We start from the raw sequence: 18,138 nt of genomic DNA on the forward strand, positions 1-18,138 counted from the left end.
TGGGTATTGGTCAGCGTACCCTCTTCTGAGGGCGTAAAGGAGACACGGCAGAGTGAACACAGAGGGAGGGGAGCAGAGAGAGAGGACAGTGAGGAGAGAGGGAGTGGAAAAAGGCAGCGTGAGGGCTGCTGTGGCTCAGAAATAAAGTCAGGCAACTATCCGGAGCAGCATGACTCTTCTAACACTTGGACTGTATCTGCCATTGTGGTTTTGTTATGGCCTGGCTCAGCCCTCTTTTCTGGACAACTTTGATTCATTCCCAGCAGGTAAGACTATTCTAATCCTGAGCTTGAATGTACGTACTGTACTGTACTGTACTGTACTGTACTGTGCATGCACAGGTGTTGGTGGAGTCGAGCTGCAAAAGCATGGATTCTGAATGTCTTAATTTGAGATTCACGTGGAGCTCATGATAATACCCTTGTTTTTATTTTCTCGTTGCCCATGAGGTGGATTGGAAATGCCTCTATAAATAGCGAGACCAGCTCCGGCTCTTCAGTGAGAGGCACAGGCACTTCATATCCGTGTCCAGCTCTAGGAATTCTGCTGGATGGGTGTCATGATTTGATAGTTTGCACCTGTTTCTCTGTTGCTTGTGCTGCTCCTGCATGTTGTGACCACTTCAGTTTGTCCAATTTTTAATCTGTCTGTAGGGTTTGTTGACAATCTGTCACACTGTATTTAGCTGAAGATTTATGGACTTTGTCATAACTGAAGCAATTCTCTTCTCTCATGAAGTCACCTGGAGTGAAGAAGTTAACACAAAAACATGGCCTCTGCAGGCTGTCTTTCTGTAACTTTGAGAGCTTGTATCATTTGTGACTGCATGCCTACCTTGCACAGCTCTCAGATCCCAGGAGCAGCAAAAGAGGTTCAACCCGTGCTGTTTAGTGAGTCCGCCTCCACCTCCGCTGTTTCCTCCACCGCCTTCACTTTGGCGCCTCTACACGCATGTGAGTCAAAGTCATGTGACTTTCTATTGTGGAATATCTGACTGTTGACATGTCCTTGGTTTATATCCAAAAATGCCACACTTACAGTCTAAGAGTGTGATGGTGGGACATGCACTTGGCAAGAAATTTTAATTTTATGTCAATAACTGGATGGATTTCAGAAGACCTTCATCTATAAATCCATCCAGACAGCAGAGGTCATTGTTAGTGTTTCGTCTTATGGGAGTACAATAATTCTGCTTACTTTCTTCCAACAGGCTCTAACACACATGTATTTTTATTTATGCTTTACAGAGTGATGAAAAGTCACGTAATGGTGGTGTGTCTGATGCTGACAATAACAACAAAATTTCCTCTTGCGCTCCAGGGCCTCCTGGTCCCGCAGGACCTCAGGTAGGAAACCAGGCTATTCCTAAACCATCATGGCTGTCCTTTTAGATCTGGAACCATGCCATTATTATTTCACTCTTCCGGTATATCTCTCATAATGTAATAGGATTCACAACCACTATGACTAAAGCATCAGTCTCTATTTCATGTTGGAGTCTACATATTTTTTTGGTGTTAAAAATTTGTGCTCCAACTACATATTAACCCCACGTCTTCTCCAACTTGATAGTTCCTGTAGAGCAGGACATGGGGATTTCTCTGGCCCATGCAACACAGCAGCCCATTAATGCTCCACTTTTAGCTGAGACACAAATAGCCTTTTTCCACTGCCTGCCAGTGTCCCACACATCATTCTCAGAAACTGTCTGAAGAGCTGTCTGCTTGGAAAGGAGTACTAGGTCGCGTAAATTCCAGGGCTTACCAAAACATGCTTGTGTCCATGTGTTTGTATTCACTGGTGATGAAAAGTACGAAGACACTTTGGTTCGATAGGCGCTCGTAACCTAACCTGCTCTGCTGTTCTCCCCCAGCATTTCATAAGTGAAAGCAGATTTACCAATTGATTGTTCAAGCTTTTGCTGCGGTTGCTCATCAGAAGCTGTTACAGCACCGGCTGAACTGTGGCAGCATTTCTCTTTATCAAAGGAGGCCCACAAGGCAGTTTTTAAATCAATAGGGGCCACTCAGCCTTTAGCTAATTGAAACTGCAGCTTGCAGAAACAGAACTGCTCTGTCGTGGGATGTTGTGGATAATAAAAGGAATTTAGATGGCTATCTCTGTGATTTAGGAGCATATACAACAAATGTAATGGGTTTTTTGTGTGTTTGGGTTCTCTTATGTTCATTAGGGTCCCCCTGGATTACCTGGGGCACCAGGGCCTAAAGGAGAAAAGGTAAGGAGTGTACTTACTGAAATTAGATGAAACTAGACTATCTGCTTAATATTCTAATAAGCTAAATTCCAATTGACCTTTTGCACACAAATGCTTTCTGGAAGTGCATTAAATGACTGCCGTCCTTGTCCCCTCCTCCACATCCTGTTGTCAGGGAGAAATAGGAAGACCTGGTCAAAAGGTGAGAGTCTCCATTAATCACTCCATATTCTTTGCTAAATGGATTTACTCAAAAAATGAGATACAATGCCTCTGCCCGTTCGCTCGCTGTAAGTCACAGCACTGCCAGTGCCTGCTTGTGTACATCGAGAAATTGTGAGGATATACAACCTTGACAGGAGGCAGAGCAGACACTGTGACAGGAGGCAATGGGTGCAGGGCCGCTGAGACAGGCTGTTTTTGTGGCTGAGGGACTTGACATGCTGTCAGTGTCTTTCTCTCACAGAAGGGAAACATATTGCACCCCTGTCAACATTCAACATTGGGCTTCACTGTCAGATGGTCGTCCCTCTCCTGTAGAATTGGAGGAAGATAACATACAGCTTTTTTGAAAGCTCAGGACACAAAATTTGATGGGCACAGGTAGAAGAGCAGCGTCTGCCTAAATGAATAAAAGCCATCCAGTGGGGGAGCTTCACTTGCAAGCGGCCTGACTGAGCAGCTTTGCAGCACTGCAGAGCAATTTAGCTTAGTGTTTCAGCCAGGTCATTAATCATTTTATTTCCCACAAGCACAGACTCCTGTTCTATATACAGCCCATCATTTAATTAAAGAGAACAAAGTGACAGGGCTCGTTAAAGCCATTCTCTCCCTACATGTGCAGCAGCTTCTGAAAAATGCTGTAGTGAGCTGGCTGTCAGCTAATGCAGCAAATACTTCACTCCAATTTTTCTTTTTTTTTTATATCTTCAAACAGCAAACAGACATAAAAGGCCCTGATTTCATGAACTTAAAAAAAATATATGTCTCCTGTCAGGGTCGGACAGGGCCTCCTGGACTTCCTGGGAAACGCGGACCAACTGGATGGTCTGGACCAAGTGGGGCCAAAGTGAGTAAGTCATAATGTAGATGCTATAAAATATATAATTAGATGAGACCAGCAAGGACCAGAATAGTGTAGAAGAATGTATTATATGGGTTTGACTTGCAATCAGACCCATATAATAAAACACTGGGTTACCAGTTATGTCACATGCAAACAACCTTTTCAAAGTGGATGCTTGACTGATAAAGTAATAAAAGAGCCTTTAAAGTTCTGCACTCACAATTTCTTCCTTTATGTTGTGTTAAAAGATGAAGCCAGTTCACATCTGTTAACTGTTTACCTCTGTGTCAGGGTGAGAAAGGTGACCCAGGGCTGATGGGTTTGCCTGGAGCCAGAGGACCAATTGGGCCAAGGGTAACATTTGCATATGCTTTATAGTGATTTCTAAATATATCAGCTTTACACTATTTTGTTTCATTTTTGTTTCAAATCTTTGATCCAAGGGTTTACCTGGGTATAAAGGGGAAAAGGTACGTGGCATGACTCAGCTGGAAATACCATAAGGTTTATTGGTTAATGTCTTTGTCAATAAACCAAATGAATGTAATCTGCTTCGTCAGGGTTCTCGAGGTGACCGTGGTGAAAATGGAATGAAGGGAGACAAGGTGGGAAGAGTTTATTAGCAATATTGTAAATTCAGAATTCAGTTTGTGAGAAGTTTGTGTTCATGTTAGGTGCTCCTCTTCACTTGCAGGGTGCAATGGGTTTCCCAGGAATGCTTGGACAAAAAGTAAGTAATCCGCATTCAAGCCAGCAAGGATTTCGCTTTATAACTTTAATCAGCCCAACCAACTGAATGAATATTTTTGAATTCAGAATTCAAAAATTTTTTTTTTTTTTTTTTGTTATCAAGGGTGAAATGGGTCCAAAAGGAGAACCTGGAATCTCAGGAAACAGAGGACCCACCGGCCGACCAGGGAAGAGAGGCAAGCAGGTGAGGAGTTCATGGGCACGTGGCTGCACTGTTTTATAGCAGTGGTACCCAGACAACTGAGTTTCACCTTTTGAGACATGGTGTAAGGAAATGCTTTGTATTTGATGACCCTGTGTCATTTTGAATTTAAGGGACTGAAAGGAGACACAGGAAGTATTGGTCCAATGGGACCTGCGGGCCCACAGGGACCTCCAGGCCATCCCGGGCCTCCTGGTCCACCTGCAACAGGTGAAATCCCAAAGCAGATTTAAAATTCTGGAGGATACTGGTTATAATTATGTATATGCTGGAGAGATTTAGTTTGTATATGGCGCTGTGCTTTTTCTATTCTGAGAGTGAGAAAACCTGTGCTGCAAGTGAGAGGGGAAGCTAACAGCACTGTGAGTAAAAGGAAGCCCACTTTAAAACAGTGTACGAGGTAACACCGGTAGTCTTATTTAGCACCAGAGAAATCTAATCCCCCACATTGAAACAGGATGCTCTCACCATGACATCATGTGTCTAAAATGAATTGACAGATGGCAAGCCTCCCTACAGTTTTACAAATATTATGTCACCACATCATCAAGATGACATTTGTTATCTTGATCAAGTTCCTGTATGAATTATGCTGATTGTGTTTGCTTCTTGATTGATAAAGACATTACATTGACATGTGGTATTTATATCAGCTTGTGTAGCCTGTACAACACTTCTTTAGCTCATTAATGCTGCAATATACTTTCACTTAGCATCAAATATGGACACAGAGTTTGTTTATCATCCCTTTCTTTTTCTCTGTGTATATGCAGGGGTCTACATGGTTGGAGCAAAGGGTGCACGTGGTCCACCAGGGCCTCCTGGAAAGTGTAGCTGCAACTCTCTGAGTAGCCCTCCATTTGAGAATTATGCCACCGCAGGAAATTATCCCAAAGTGCCAGCGGTGAGGGATGAATGGTCTTTTTACACACAAATGGAGAATCACTGAAAAACCCAACAAAGTAAAATGTTAAATGTTTCAAAGGTTATACAGTTGTGGTCAGAAGTTTACATGCACTCATCATGCGCATGAATGTCACAATAATTTGGGGCTTTTGATGATTTCATTGGACTGCTCTCTTCCCAGGATTGAATGACTGTACAGCACACATCTTTAATGACTTTAAAAAACAAGAGTTGAGTGCAAAAATTTGAATTTATTTTTGGATTTTCTCTAATCTACACAGGGTCAAAAAATGTATATACAGGTTCAAATATATACATAGACCCTCTTTCGTATTTGCTTAAATGCCCCTTAGCAAGTTACTAATTCCTTGGCAGAATTGGTGGAGTTCATTTAAGCTGGTTGGTTTCCTGGCACAGACTTGGCCTTTAAGCGTAGTCAGCAAATTTTCAATAGTTTTGAGGTCAGGGCTTTGGGAAGGCCATTCCAGAAACTTAATGTTAGCCTGCTTTATCTGTTCCGAAAACAGTTTTGATGTGTGTTTGGGATCCTGTTGGAATTATGTCCAAGTTTCAACCACCCAAATGTTGATTTGAGGTGAAGTTGGAGAAGTTGGAGAATTTGGAGGTAGTCCTCCTTCTTCCTTATTCCATCCACTTTGTGCAATGTACCAGTACCACTGGCAGCAAAACATTCCCAGAGCACAATGCTACCACCACCATGCTTGGCAGTTGGTACAGTGTTCTTAGGTTTGAAAACCTTGCCATTACTCCTCCAAATGTACCTCTAGCCACTTTGGCCAAGAGGTCTTGTATAACCATCAAACCTTTCTCCAGAAGGCATTTGGCTTGTTCATGTAGGCAGCTTTCCTGATCTGCACCCTCTCAGTCCATTGCAGTGTAAAACTTGCTTCACTGTGGACATTAACGCTGGTGTTCCAGCAGTTTCCAGTTCATGGCAGGCTTGAACCTTGGTGGTTCCTGGGTTTTTCTTGAACATCCTAACCAATTTCCTCTCATCTGAGGGTGACAGTTTGGGTCTTTTTCCAGACCTTGGCAAAATGGTGACACATCATTCGTACTTACATACAATTGTTTCAAATGATCTTGGAATCTGCAGTTGTTTAGAAATGGCTCCAAGAGACCTTCCCAACTTGTGTAAATCTACAATTCTCCTTCTTAGAACTTCACTGAGGTCCTTGGACTTTCCTATTTTTGTGAGTATGGGTCAATCCAACGAGTGCTGTCAAACAGATCTTTTTATGTTGGCAAAGAGAAACTACCAGTTGTAGTCAGTCATGATCACTTATGACAAGTTATTAGGCCTTGACCTTGTTAAGTTAAAAAACATTGTAGAACCTGTTTGTATATATATTTGAACCTGTATGTGTACTTGTATGTGTATCTTCATGCCCATGATGAGTGTATGTAAACCTCTGACCACAACTGTAAACAAATAAGCATAAAAGATAGAAGTACACCTACAGGGGAAATAGATATTGCTTACAGACACATGCTGCTAACTGGGATATGAAATGATGTTCAAAATTTTAGAATTATTCTCCTGAACTCCATGCTGGACTAAAATGCACTAAACCCTATAATTTTGCCTTTTTTTTTTTAAATTTAGATATTTGTGGTGAGCAATGAGGAGGAACTGGAGCGCCTTCGCACAGATAATGCTCTTGCATTCCGAAAAGACCAGAGATCTCTCTATTTCAAAGACATTGATGGCTGGCTGCCAATCCAGGTACCACCGCATGTAACAACATTGTATTGTATGTTTTTTTTTTTTTTTTTTTCTTTTTAGAGATGGTGATTGTCAAACAGCCTTTTCCTTTTGTGTTCAAGTTTTTTAAACTCTGTAAAAGACCTTTCCATTCCAGCTGATGCCCTACCAGTCCATGGAGAATGCACCTGATGATGAAGGTTACTGTGGGGACGGAATAGTGCAGATCTCCACCGGGGAGGAGTGTGATGACAAAAACAGAGTCGTCACCGATGGCTGCGTCAGTAAGTCACGCATCTATGTTACCGGGCCTTTTATAGTTCATTAGCTGTACTTTGCTGTGCACATATAACATGACCCCCATGCCCCTGCTGTCTCACATTTCCATAGAGTGTAAACATGCCTACTGTGGAGATGGATACCGCTATGAAGGGGCCGAGGAGTGTGATGGAAAAGACTTTGGATACCAGACATGTAATTCATATCTTCCAGGGTAAGCATACAGTATTGGGGTACACAACCTTTTGCTGCATGAAAAGACACAGATGTAAAACTGACCTGAAGATGTTTCTTTTGTTATTTGTAGGTCATATGGTCACCTAAAGTGCACACGATACTGTACTATTGACTCAACAAACTGCAAGTACTTTACTTGAGAAGAGGTCTGGACAGTGCAGCAGCTCCTCTTGTGTGTTTGCTTGAGACTTAATAGGAATATTCTCACATTAAAAAAAAAAGGAAAAAAAAAAAAGACAACAATGCTCCAAGCAAGAACCTCTAAAGGAAGCTGCCAGTGATTCTGTTATGAAAGAAAGAACAAAATCTATCTATCTATATAAATATACATAAAACTCATCTGTACTGCTGCTGAGATGTCACATAGCTCCCCGGAGTTCTAGCTTCAGTCTTTGAAGGTGAAAATCCACACATTGGAAATGCAAGGGAAGACTGCACGCTGTCTTAACAAGAAGGATTTAGACTGGCCTCCTCAACATGCCCAACTGGACCCGAACCAGCCTCTCAACGCAACAGTTGAGAGCCTTAATTAAGTACCAGTGGAAGATGTTGCAGAGAAGCAGTAGCTGGGACAGAGGCATATTAATCTTGACCCAGTTACTGTTGAGAAACATAGGCAGCAGGACATCCAGAGCATTCTACTGCAGTGTGAATGACAGTGCACAGCATTTGCATGTATCTGGGATTACTAAATCCATGACAGCAGCTGTCACTATCCAAGCATGTAACCTATCAGTTTACTTATTATTGTCACAACTTTCATACTGTGTCCTCTCACTACCACATCAAGATATACAGGTAGAGTAGGAGCAGGGATGGAGATAGAGGTGGTTATAGTGCACTATATACTGTATATATAGCGAGTTATTCACTTGTAATCTTTGAGTGAGACTGTTAACCCCAGGAGGCTTGAAGTCTCTCTGGTCCTAAACTTCAGAAGTTGACCCAGCTTCGTTAGCTTGTGGTGGTACTGTACTGACAGGGACATCCAGTCTGGACAAGGTTTCATAAATCTCCAAAACTTCTCAGGAACTAACTAACAAGTAATGTAGCTCAACAAAGTACCTTTTACAGGTATCCTCTACTGCTCTTTATACATAAATTACATGGCAGTAACTGTACACTGAGGCACACAGGTAACTCAAACAAAAGCTTTAATGCATCAACAATGTGCAGTTCTGCAGGATTCAGTTTCTTCCCTGTGCTTCAGTGAGAAATGAAATATACTGTACACAAAGGCTTGAAACTGTTATGTCCTTAATTTTCTCACTGCACCGGAAGGGCCGGACTGGTCTGTAGCTGCTAAAAGGGGGAGGAATTCAAATCACAGTCTGTTTTATGATCGTTACTGTATCCACTCTAATACCTCTTTATCCAGTCTTTCTGTCTTACAGTATATACAACAGGAAACTTAACAGTGTATGTATAGTCCGCTGTGTGTTGGGCACAAATGCTGAAAATGACTGTGCTGATATAAGCTGACATTTTCCATAAGCTACTCTTTGAGTCGCAGTGCCAAGGGAGACCTTTTCTCAGACATACCTAGGTGTAGTCAGGTCTGTGAAGCCTACAAAAGCAATCAAAAGATGAAGACTGTTAATAGATTGTGTCCGCATGCTTGTGAAAATCTTCTAATGCTTCGCCTTTGTCAAATACTGTTTTGTAAATCATCATTGCATTCATCAGCATAGCAGGTGTCTTAAGAACTGTCAGTCTTGTTCTGTTCAGAGTGCAGCAAAGCACTGTATGAATGTCAAACCTTAAAGTTATGAACTGTGCCATGCACAAAGCTCGAGTGCTGTTTTGGAAACTATGTTGAATGTCGTGTCTGTGGCCTGTGCTGCTGTGTTCTATATTAGACCGTGTATGTACAGCAATGCCGAAACGTGCATGTGGTAACATACTGTAAGGCTTTGTGAAGTGTAGCAAGCATTGTGACTGGGGTAGTTCCCTTTGTTTTAATACTCTGATATGATTTTTACAGTAGTTGTGGACAATTTTAAAAAATAATAAAGTAAAAGTGATATTTAAGTCAGTCTCTCATTCAAGCTTAAACTTTGGCCAGTGGTTTGTCATGTCTGCTGTTATTGGAAACTGCAAAAAAATAATAATAATCTGACATTGATGGAGATGTATTGATGATTTCTCAGCTCAACTCAAGTGGGGGTGGGGGTGTGACTGTCAGCAGCTGTTTGCTGTGTGCTGCATTAGACTACTGTAAATGCTAAGCAGACCACAATGAACTCTTGCTGTTTCTCAGACATAGCAATGGGTTTTTCAGCTTTTCATTCCATCTTAATGAAGCCCGGCAGAGCTGAATCTGTGCCTGGAGATGAGGTACAGTGATACAGGTTGGGGACGGGCCAGCCAGCCACTGTTCCAACCAAGACGTTTGAAGCTGGATGAGACCATATAACTGTATTAGCGTGCTGTATTCCTTTTCTAAATCACATCAGTACAATTTGTCTACTGAGATGCCCGAGTAAAAGCTTACCTTGGTGTATTTATCCCATCATGTGCAGTCCCCTGACCAAGCCAATCACATTTGTCCAACAAATGTCCCAGTACGGCATTAAATGTCATCGAAATTCAGGGACCAACCTGATTTTACTGACTCTGTAATGAAAAGTTCTGCTGTGGTCACAGAAGAATCCCTCAAGTGAATTTTACCATTTGTGAAGTAGGGTCAAATTAACTTTTGAACAAATGATCTGTATCTTATATATTTTATTAACTTATTCACTGTCAAAGACAGTGGTCATGGAGGTCAACTTGTAGGAAGCTTGGTCTATGTTGAACTCACGTAGGTATGAAAGTGATTAAATGAAATTGCACACTTTTACCACCAAAAGGTTATTTTAGTGCAGATTGGTGGGTGTAGCATTACAGCTGTGACAAATGGGGTGATGTAAAGGAAACCACAGGACAGGAAGCTGGCAGAGACCCAACTGCACGCCTAAGCCAAGTGAAAATCCCTGACCTATAGACAAGAATTGCTGTTATGCTGGGTGCAGTGGTGCAAATTAATGCACATGCAAAATGCTCATTTAACACAGAAAGGAGGATATGCAAAAGTATTATTTAAGCTCATTACCACAGCTGTTTAGACAAACTACACTTTCTAACCCTTCAGTCACCACATACACAATTGTGTACATCACTTTCTATAGTTATAAATTGTACTATAATATTCATTTTCTGACATCTCCCACCTAAAGAGATTATGGAGGCAGAAGATTCTTTTTTTTTCCATTAAAATTCCTGTGGAAAAAAATACCTCAATCAATACCTCTGGGATATTGATCTGGTCAGTTAAGTAGCACTGGAGTTTTTTTTGTTTTTGTTTTAATCAGTTTCAGCTGCTTTGGTGTTAATGAAATAAACTACAGGTGCAGTTGGTTGCACATCTGTGATGCAAATCTCCCATTCCACCGCATCCCAAAGATTCTCTCTTGGACAGTGGAGGACATTTGAGTACAGTGTTGACATTGGTATGTTTAAGGAACCAGCTTGAGATGATATGAGCTTTGTGGCATGTTGTGTTATCCTGGTGGAAACAGTCATCAGAAGATGGGTACACAGTGGTCATAAAGGGATGGACATGGTCAGCAACAATACTAAGGTAGGCTGTGGAGTTTAAGCGAAGCTTAATAAATACTAAGGGGCCCAAAGTGTGCCAAGAAAATCCCCACCATTTACACCACCACTACAGCTGGAACTATTGATGTAAGGTATGCTATTTATGCCGAATTTTAGATCATTCTCTGTAGATCAGCATTTTCTGAAATACTCAAATTCTCTCAAATCACTTTTTTTGACCATTCCCATGGTTGCTTTGAATTTAAACAGGCTGTCCTGACCATATCTGTGCTTAAATGCATGGGAGTGGCTGATTAAAAGTTTGCATTTAAGAGCGTTTGAACAGATGTACCTAATAAAGTGACCAGTGAGTGTAGTAATATATGTTTGTTCTTTTAATACAGGCAGGATTTGTAGTCTAATTGTAATGTGCTTATGTCAAATGCATTAAAGCTGTATTGAAACCATGCTGCATGCTGTAAGATGTAGATCTGTGGGATGCTGTTGGTAAAAATCTGTAAATCACATCTTACAAGTTTGTCTTGATTTACATATTTCAAAAGCTGGGGACATTTATGTAATTACGCTGGATCCAAAAAGTCTTAACATTAGTAATTTTTAGCCAGCAGCCAGTGGCTGCTGTCTTCTTTAGCAGCATTTCATCCTAACATAAGGTACTTTCACCCAGAGAATGTCTCACAGGATATTTTGTCTTTTTTGGGCCATTCTCTGTAAACCCAGGAGATAGTCATGCAGGAAAATCCCAGCAGATCAGCAGTTTCTGAAATACTCAGACCAGCACATCTGGCATGACTTAAAGTCACTTAAATAAGCTTTCTTCCCCATTCTGAGTTTGGCATTCAGCAGGTCACCTTAACCATGTCTATATGCATAAATGCTCCGAGTTACTGCCATTGATTAGATATTTGCATGAACAGGTGTACCTAACAAAGTGGACAGTGAGTGTCTTGTTGGCACAGCAAATCCCCTCTATACAAAAAACAAAGCCTTTGTCCTTCTACCAGTAGGCTCATATAGCATAAATCATATGGCAGCATATTTAACTTCAGCATGACAGAAGACAAATTACAATTTCATTTATTTTGCAAAAATCAAATAGCATCTTATTTACATCCATAGAAAAACAAAACAAAACAATTATTTGTTGTAATTTTGCAACAGCATATCTTAAGGATTAACATTAAAACTCATCATCAGAAATCAGCCTATTGCACATTTGTAATAAACCTGCTGCAAGTGACTTATTTACTGTACAGGAGTTTTTAGTGTATGCATTCTTGGAATAAAAATAACAATATTAACATTGAAAATCCTATGTGGTAAGTATTTTTGTTCTTTTTTCTCAAAGCCCTAAGACAACGTTCCTGTGTTTTGATTTCTCCTCCAAATGGCTCAGTGAATTTGCAGTTAAATATTAACCCAGCCTGGAAGTGCAGTCTTATTTCAATTATTTCCACTGTTAGATCGACATCAATAAAATATTAAGTACATCTGGTGGTATGTACAACAGCTTGAATGAGATGCTGAAAAAGGTTTACTGTTCCGTTCTCCTAACTGTAACCACCACCTTTAGGATTATTTACTTACTCAGTTCAAGCCCTTGGCCTGGCACCTATGTTACGAAATACATAAAACATGCAGTAGAAAGCATGCCTTATAAATACAAATGTCCATACATTCACACAAAAGTCGGACAGAAATGATCCATGTCAGTAATGTGAATTTTATAACTTAAGATATAATAAATAGAAATTGTAAAAATGCATAGGTTTGTGCAGATGTCCATGTGAACAACAGTTGTCAGTACTTTAACAGCTATGCGGTTTTCCTCCTTGTTTTCGGTTACTGTAGGCAGCAGAGGCTAAAGCCATTCACACGACAGTTCCTTTTTGGTCCGCTGGAAATTTTGAGCAACAGCTCTTGATGACATTACGTAAAACACAACAATCCATTGTCAAACTGCAGGATCTGAATTAATTTTCAGGGAAAATTTTAAGTTAATACTGATAATATCTACTAAGCTTTGATACTAAGTGCAGGAAAATATTTACATAAACGAGTAAAAGTTAGCTTAGTATGTCAATCAATCACATACTTAAGACACATTTTGGGCATTGTTTTTGTTAAAATAGTACTGTGTGCTAGTTGGAAGCACCACCGTATTTCACTGAAGCCAAGGAAACAGGACAATATTGATAACTGACAATAATGCATACTGATCAATTCAAAGGGAATCAGAAACAGTCTTACAAGGAATTCACCAGAACCAAATACCCTGTGCTTATATACCTTAAAGCATATAGAATACGCCATAAGCCACAATACGACAACAACCAGAAACAAACGTCACCATGAATAATTATGGTTGAAGTCTGCATAATAGGATCTGAAATTCCTTCACTGTCAGCAGTCTCTGGAACAAGACCTGGAATCTACATTTTTTCAAACCAACCTGTTACCGCTCGCTTTGACCCTCGTGGGGTCCTAAGTACAGACATTAACACCCTCTTTGTACCAAAACCTCTGCTGTCTTAAGAGTTTGATAAAAACTACTGAAAACACCTCACACTGATATGAGACAGGCTCACACTACTTTGTACACATGATGCACTGAATGCATCTGGCACCTTTCTTCCAGCAGTTAGCCACTACTGTGCTCCTTGAGACGGGCTCTGTTCTTCTCTGAACGGCAATCATCTCTCGTTCAGGTTTCACACCACCTCATCAGACTCCAGGTTGTATTCTTCATATAATGCATCGAGAATGGCCAGCTGCTTCTGCATGGCAGGCAGATACACTTCCAGATCCCTGTGCATGCCATTGATAAAGTCGCTCTTCAGCTCGTCGCCGTCTCTTGACACTAAAGCGGCTGTGAAACTTTGATAAGACGGGGCAGCTCTGAGCGCCAACTGGGGGGGAAGAGAGTCAACTACTTGTCACACTTAAAGAACAGACATTCTCAGAAAGTATGAATATCAGATTGAGTGCAAAAATACCTACAGCAAATACACCACGCACAACCCATCCGTGGTACTGCCGAAGAGTCTTTCCATAAGCATTGTCTGGATGAAAGAAAAGAGGGAACATGACAAATCGCGACACATGAACATGCATTAACTTTTACGTGCTTGAACTTTCGTGTGTTAAACAGAAATTACTTAGCGCTCCTTGGATGTCTTGCTCTCCAGCATTGACTTCTGACAAGAACTCCTTGAGGAACTTCAGCCCTCGTCGGAGCCACAGCAGAGCCTCGGTTGCAGAGTTGCGCACCTGGGTAACATCTTTCTCTACTTCATGCAGTACAATGGACTGTAGTGTGGGAAAGCTCTCAGGGTCTGACCTCAGCTTCTGGTGAATTTTCTACAAAGGCAAAGATAGACAGTAATGTAGTGCTCTCTACTCTGGTAGATTAAGCATTATTCTTATTCTGACATTCAAAAACTAACTGCAGTAAATGAAATACATGTTTAACGGAATTAAAAATGCTTCTTGACAAAATACGATTAATAAGAAATATGCATCAAATCAAAGATAAACTAGAAAGGAGAATGAAATACATGTCTCCTTATTGACAATCTGTATGATTGATCAGACCTCTACTCTTTAATGCAGTTTATCAAAATGTTAGTTGATAAAGCAAATTTTAAATACCGACTTCACTGATATTCCTTTGGTTAATCAGCAAATCCTTCATTTATTAAAAACATGTGCACTTACCTTTATGTTTCCAACAAAATCCATTTTAACTGGTGCAAACACTGTGGATCCCAGTTTGTCTGAGAAGAGAGAATCTATGGTAACTTTTGTTGCTGATTCTGAAGTACAGACTCAATTTGCGTCCCATTTTGAGTGCACAATGTTGTAATGATGCGTTTAATAACAGGCAGCCTAAATCTCTTACAGATTTAAACTAAATGTAACATCGAAATGGGGAATTATGGCATACTATAAGACCTACAGGACTGTATTAAGTATAGGCTACACAGAGATAAAAATAGGAGAGATCAAACCAAGCTGGAAGTAAGTAGGCTTTAGCTGCAGGGTTGTGTCAGTTCAGGCACAAATTTACAGTCACTTACGGAGATGTTTTGTGTTTTTAAATCTAAATATGACCATTATAAAAGTATCTTTCTTCTGACTTATTTTAACTTTAGAAATGCAGTTCATTCTAAGTGACCTTTACAGATGTTCATATGAAATATAGGTTTATTTATGAAATGAATACCCTCAATATAAAATAAAATTACCCTCAATATCTTACATGCGTGTTAACTGAAAACTGCTTTTCCTTTACCTAATTCTTAAACCAGAAGATAATTCCCGATAATCCATAATCCTAATTCATTCAATCCTAATTTCTAAAGACAGGACTAAGTCTGATAAACAAGGCAGACCCTTTTCATTTATTTTTTAACCATAATTGGTTTTTTTGGCTTGGAGACTTGTACTTCTTTCCAATTGTAATTCTGTGAATGGCTACTTATGATGTAATACACTGAGTATGCTTAGCACAAACAAAATGTGCATGACCTAATTCTTATGATTAACTTTGCCATATGACAGTATGTTAAGCTACAAAGAACAAATAGAGCCAATGACAGACATACGAGTGCAGAAGGAAATAATGGAGGCATGAAGGAAAAGTATGATGAAGAATTTGTGATAGAAAGCTGCCACTTCATTAACTGCAGACATTATGAAGGACAGAGCATGCACGTGAAGCAGGAAAAATAGTAGATGAAAGTTTTAGTTTTCCTTATCAAAGTTGCAAAGACTGAAATTACCAGAGATGCATAAGGGCGCCATGAGAATTAGGAACAGAGTGGCAGATAAAGATGAAGAGAGACTGAAAGTAACTGGCCTACCTAATACAGGCACTATTGCATAGCATGAGTCCAAAAACTCTTGTGTAGGGATACCATTGTCGTCATCCAGTCTTATATCACTAAATCTAAAAAAGTAGAACAGATTCAAACAGCAGAATATATTAGAGGCAAGTTTATTTGACCAAAACAAACAGAAAAAAAATGAAAGGAGTATACATTTCAAAACCAAGCCAGAGAGACAAGTCACACAAAATATCATGCAATTCTGAGCTTGACAAAAGTACTCAAAACTATTTTATCTAAAACTTTACAGAGCTGCATTTTTTCTAATCTTTCCCTCAGGTTGACTTTGTGCATTACAATAACATTCACCTCAAGGCTGAACATTACAGAAATTATAATTCACACTCTAGCAACATGTTCAGTTACACTCTTAAAGAAAGAATTCTTAAAGAAAGCAAAAAAAGAGAGAAATGTTAACAAAACAGGTTTACAAACCCAAATATCAGATGAGGGCCTCTCTGTGCCATGTGATCAAGAGAGAACACACTTATATAAAAACACTTGACCGTGAATCTTAAATACTGACTTAGTTCCTTTTTTTAAAACATTAATCTAATTCTGTGCAACACTGCAACATTATTAATATGAACAGACAAACTAAGTCACTGTGCAGTCTAGTCAAAAGATACAGCACAAGTGCAGCACCTCCATGACAAATACACTACATGTAGCTTAAATTATTTAATACTGTAACAGTAAAATATCACAGACAATCGTAAATACATACAGTAACTAAAATGTCCTAAGGGATGTGAGCTTCCTGAGTGGCATTTTCATACCTGTGACTCATTGTGCTGAAGAATGTTTCCACCTGTTCTGTGTCTTCTGACACTGCGGGATCTCTGGGAATCTCGCCTTCTTCTTGGTGCTGGAGCTGGAACTCATTCACATCCCCATTGCTGTTGTCACGCTCTTGACTTTGGTCCACTTCGTCCTTCGGCTCTTGTTTTGTCTGCTTTTGTTCATCAGCTTCACTCTCATCATCCCCCTCTGCTGGCTGGTCATAGTGTTCAATCTCAGGGATATTCTGGGTCGTGGGTAAGGTAGGATTACCTTGATCCTTGTGGATTTCTGAGCTGCTGGCTGTTTCAATGTCTGTATAACACAACACAATATTCTTTTCAATTTGGATTATCAAACAACTGTGCTATAATCAGTCTACATTTTATAAATTTGTATTAAACAGGATGCATTATGGTCATTTCCAACTCCTAATTTTTATTTGAAAAGCTACTCCAGCAGCATCAGTTAAAAATAATCCTTATTTAACTTTTATTGACCCTCAGTGCAGCAACTCAAACCATTTTTACTTTTTACACTTTCTCTATAAGCCAACTCTCTTCTGATTGGCTGCCCCTTGCAAACAGAAGGTTTGAACAGCAGGTGGGTGGGGCTTCTGTGCTCCTGAGATGACAATATGAAGAAATGCCAGCTCTCACAAAAAGACTTATATTGCTTTACTTTAAAGTTTAATTGGCTGTATTTCATTAAAATACATGTAATAATAGAACAAGAAATCCATCACTGTCTGATCACTAAAAGTCAATGCTGTGAGTGCTGTGTGGCCTTTCCTTTAGTTTGTGAACGTCCCCAGCAAGAAAAGTGAGTAGCTGGCAAACTGACATACCTGATGGAGAAGAATGGTGATCTGGTCTGTCAGGGTGATCTGGTCCCTCTGCTCCAGAGTCCAGGGTCTGGCTGTCATGTGCAATTGTTTCACCTGAGGTTTCGGACAAATCTTTCCACCTGGAATATATTTCAGGATAGTGTGTCAATTCTAAAAATTGGGAAAGAAATTGTGGCCCTAAAGAGATGCAACAATAACAGCAGAATATCAACACAAAGCCTTTGAAACTATATTTTATTTGATCCTCACTCTGTATGTGACACTTCATGAGAGGTAACATCCATTTATTAAAGCAAGAGAAGCCACCTACCTTTCTCCAAGGTTCTGATTTAAATGATGGCTGTGTTTAATCTGTGGGGAAAGCATAACACAAACACTAGGTGATTACACATATTTTGATTTTTGAAAACAATCCTAGACTGATTACAGTAGCTTGCTAGTGGATCTGTCACAGAGCTGGTGAGAGAAGTATACCTTCTGTGGTTTGATGGGTGCTACTGGAGGAGTTCCTGGTGGACTCTGTGTTGCCATATCTGTACTGAAAGTACGATTTGCTATCTGCATGCATTCCTCTAGAGTCTTAAGGAAAGTCGTGCATGTGGACTTCACCATATTTCCAGTGTCTAGACCTAGCTGAAAAG

General features: G+C 40.1%; 2 protein-coding genes across 3 annotated transcripts in view; one reads left to right on the top strand and one right to left on the bottom strand.

Moving 5' to 3' along the window:
- The first annotated feature begins 104 nt into the window (after positions 1-104).
- Positions 105-9,389, top strand: colq (collagen-like tail subunit (single strand of homotrimer) of asymmetric acetylcholinesterase). Of its 2 annotated transcripts, none has more exons than XM_030749848.1 (17): positions 105-266; positions 844-953; positions 1,248-1,346; positions 2,192-2,236; positions 2,391-2,417; positions 3,213-3,284; positions 3,573-3,635; positions 3,725-3,751; positions 3,842-3,886; positions 3,976-4,011; positions 4,135-4,215; positions 4,347-4,443; positions 5,007-5,137; positions 6,767-6,886; positions 7,008-7,149; positions 7,256-7,358; positions 7,452-9,389. In XM_030749848.1, the coding sequence occupies exons 1-17, from the start codon at positions 170-172 to the stop codon at positions 7,519-7,521; spliced, it is 1,365 nt and encodes a 454-aa protein (XP_030605708.1). In that variant the 5' UTR covers positions 105-169; the 3' UTR covers positions 7,522-9,389. The 2 variants fall into 2 exon arrangements, with proteins under 2 accessions (XP_030605708.1, XP_030605709.1); XM_030749849.1 differs by having other exon boundaries at positions 7,023-7,149.
- Positions 9,390-12,042: 2,653 nt separating this feature from the next.
- plekha8 (pleckstrin homology domain containing, family A (phosphoinositide binding specific) member 8) overlaps positions 12,043-18,138 on the bottom strand; it is a 7,650-nt gene continuing 1,554 nt past the window's right edge. The window contains exons 5-13 of the mRNA XM_030749732.1: positions 17,972-18,130; positions 17,808-17,848; positions 17,498-17,616; positions 16,650-16,965; positions 15,847-15,932; positions 14,699-14,757; positions 14,140-14,341; positions 13,982-14,043; positions 12,043-13,890 (exon numbers count right to left, since the gene is read on the bottom strand). Coding sequence (XP_030605592.1) covers positions 13,693-13,890; positions 13,982-14,043; positions 14,140-14,341; positions 14,699-14,757; positions 15,847-15,932; positions 16,650-16,965; positions 17,498-17,616; positions 17,808-17,848; positions 17,972-18,130 — 1,242 coding nt within the window. The 3' untranslated portion in view covers positions 12,043-13,692. The remainder of the gene's footprint in view (positions 13,891-13,981; positions 14,044-14,139; positions 14,342-14,698; positions 14,758-15,846; positions 15,933-16,649; positions 16,966-17,497; positions 17,617-17,807; positions 17,849-17,971; positions 18,131-18,138) is intronic.

The sequence above is a fragment of the Archocentrus centrarchus genome, chromosome 16, assembly GCF_007364275.1.
Source record: "Archocentrus centrarchus isolate MPI-CPG fArcCen1 chromosome 16, fArcCen1, whole genome shotgun sequence".
In the NCBI taxonomy this organism is placed as follows: Eukaryota; Metazoa; Chordata; class Actinopteri; order Cichliformes; family Cichlidae; genus Archocentrus; species Archocentrus centrarchus.

What these genes read in the sequence shown, in the direction of transcription:
- colq (XM_030749848.1), top strand. Translation starts at nt 170, where the DNA reads ATGACTCTTCTAACACTTGGACTGTATCTGCCATTGTGGTTTTGTTAT. An exon ending in TAGGAAGACCTGGTCAAAAG is followed by an intron (nt 2,418 to 3,212) that starts GTGAGAGTCTCC and finishes GTCTCCTGTCAG; the next exon opens with GGTCGGACAGGGCCTCCTGG. An exon ending in CGTCACCGATGGCTGCGTCA is followed by an intron (nt 7,150 to 7,255) that starts GTAAGTCACGCA and finishes ACATTTCCATAG; the next exon opens with AGTGTAAACATGCCTACTGT.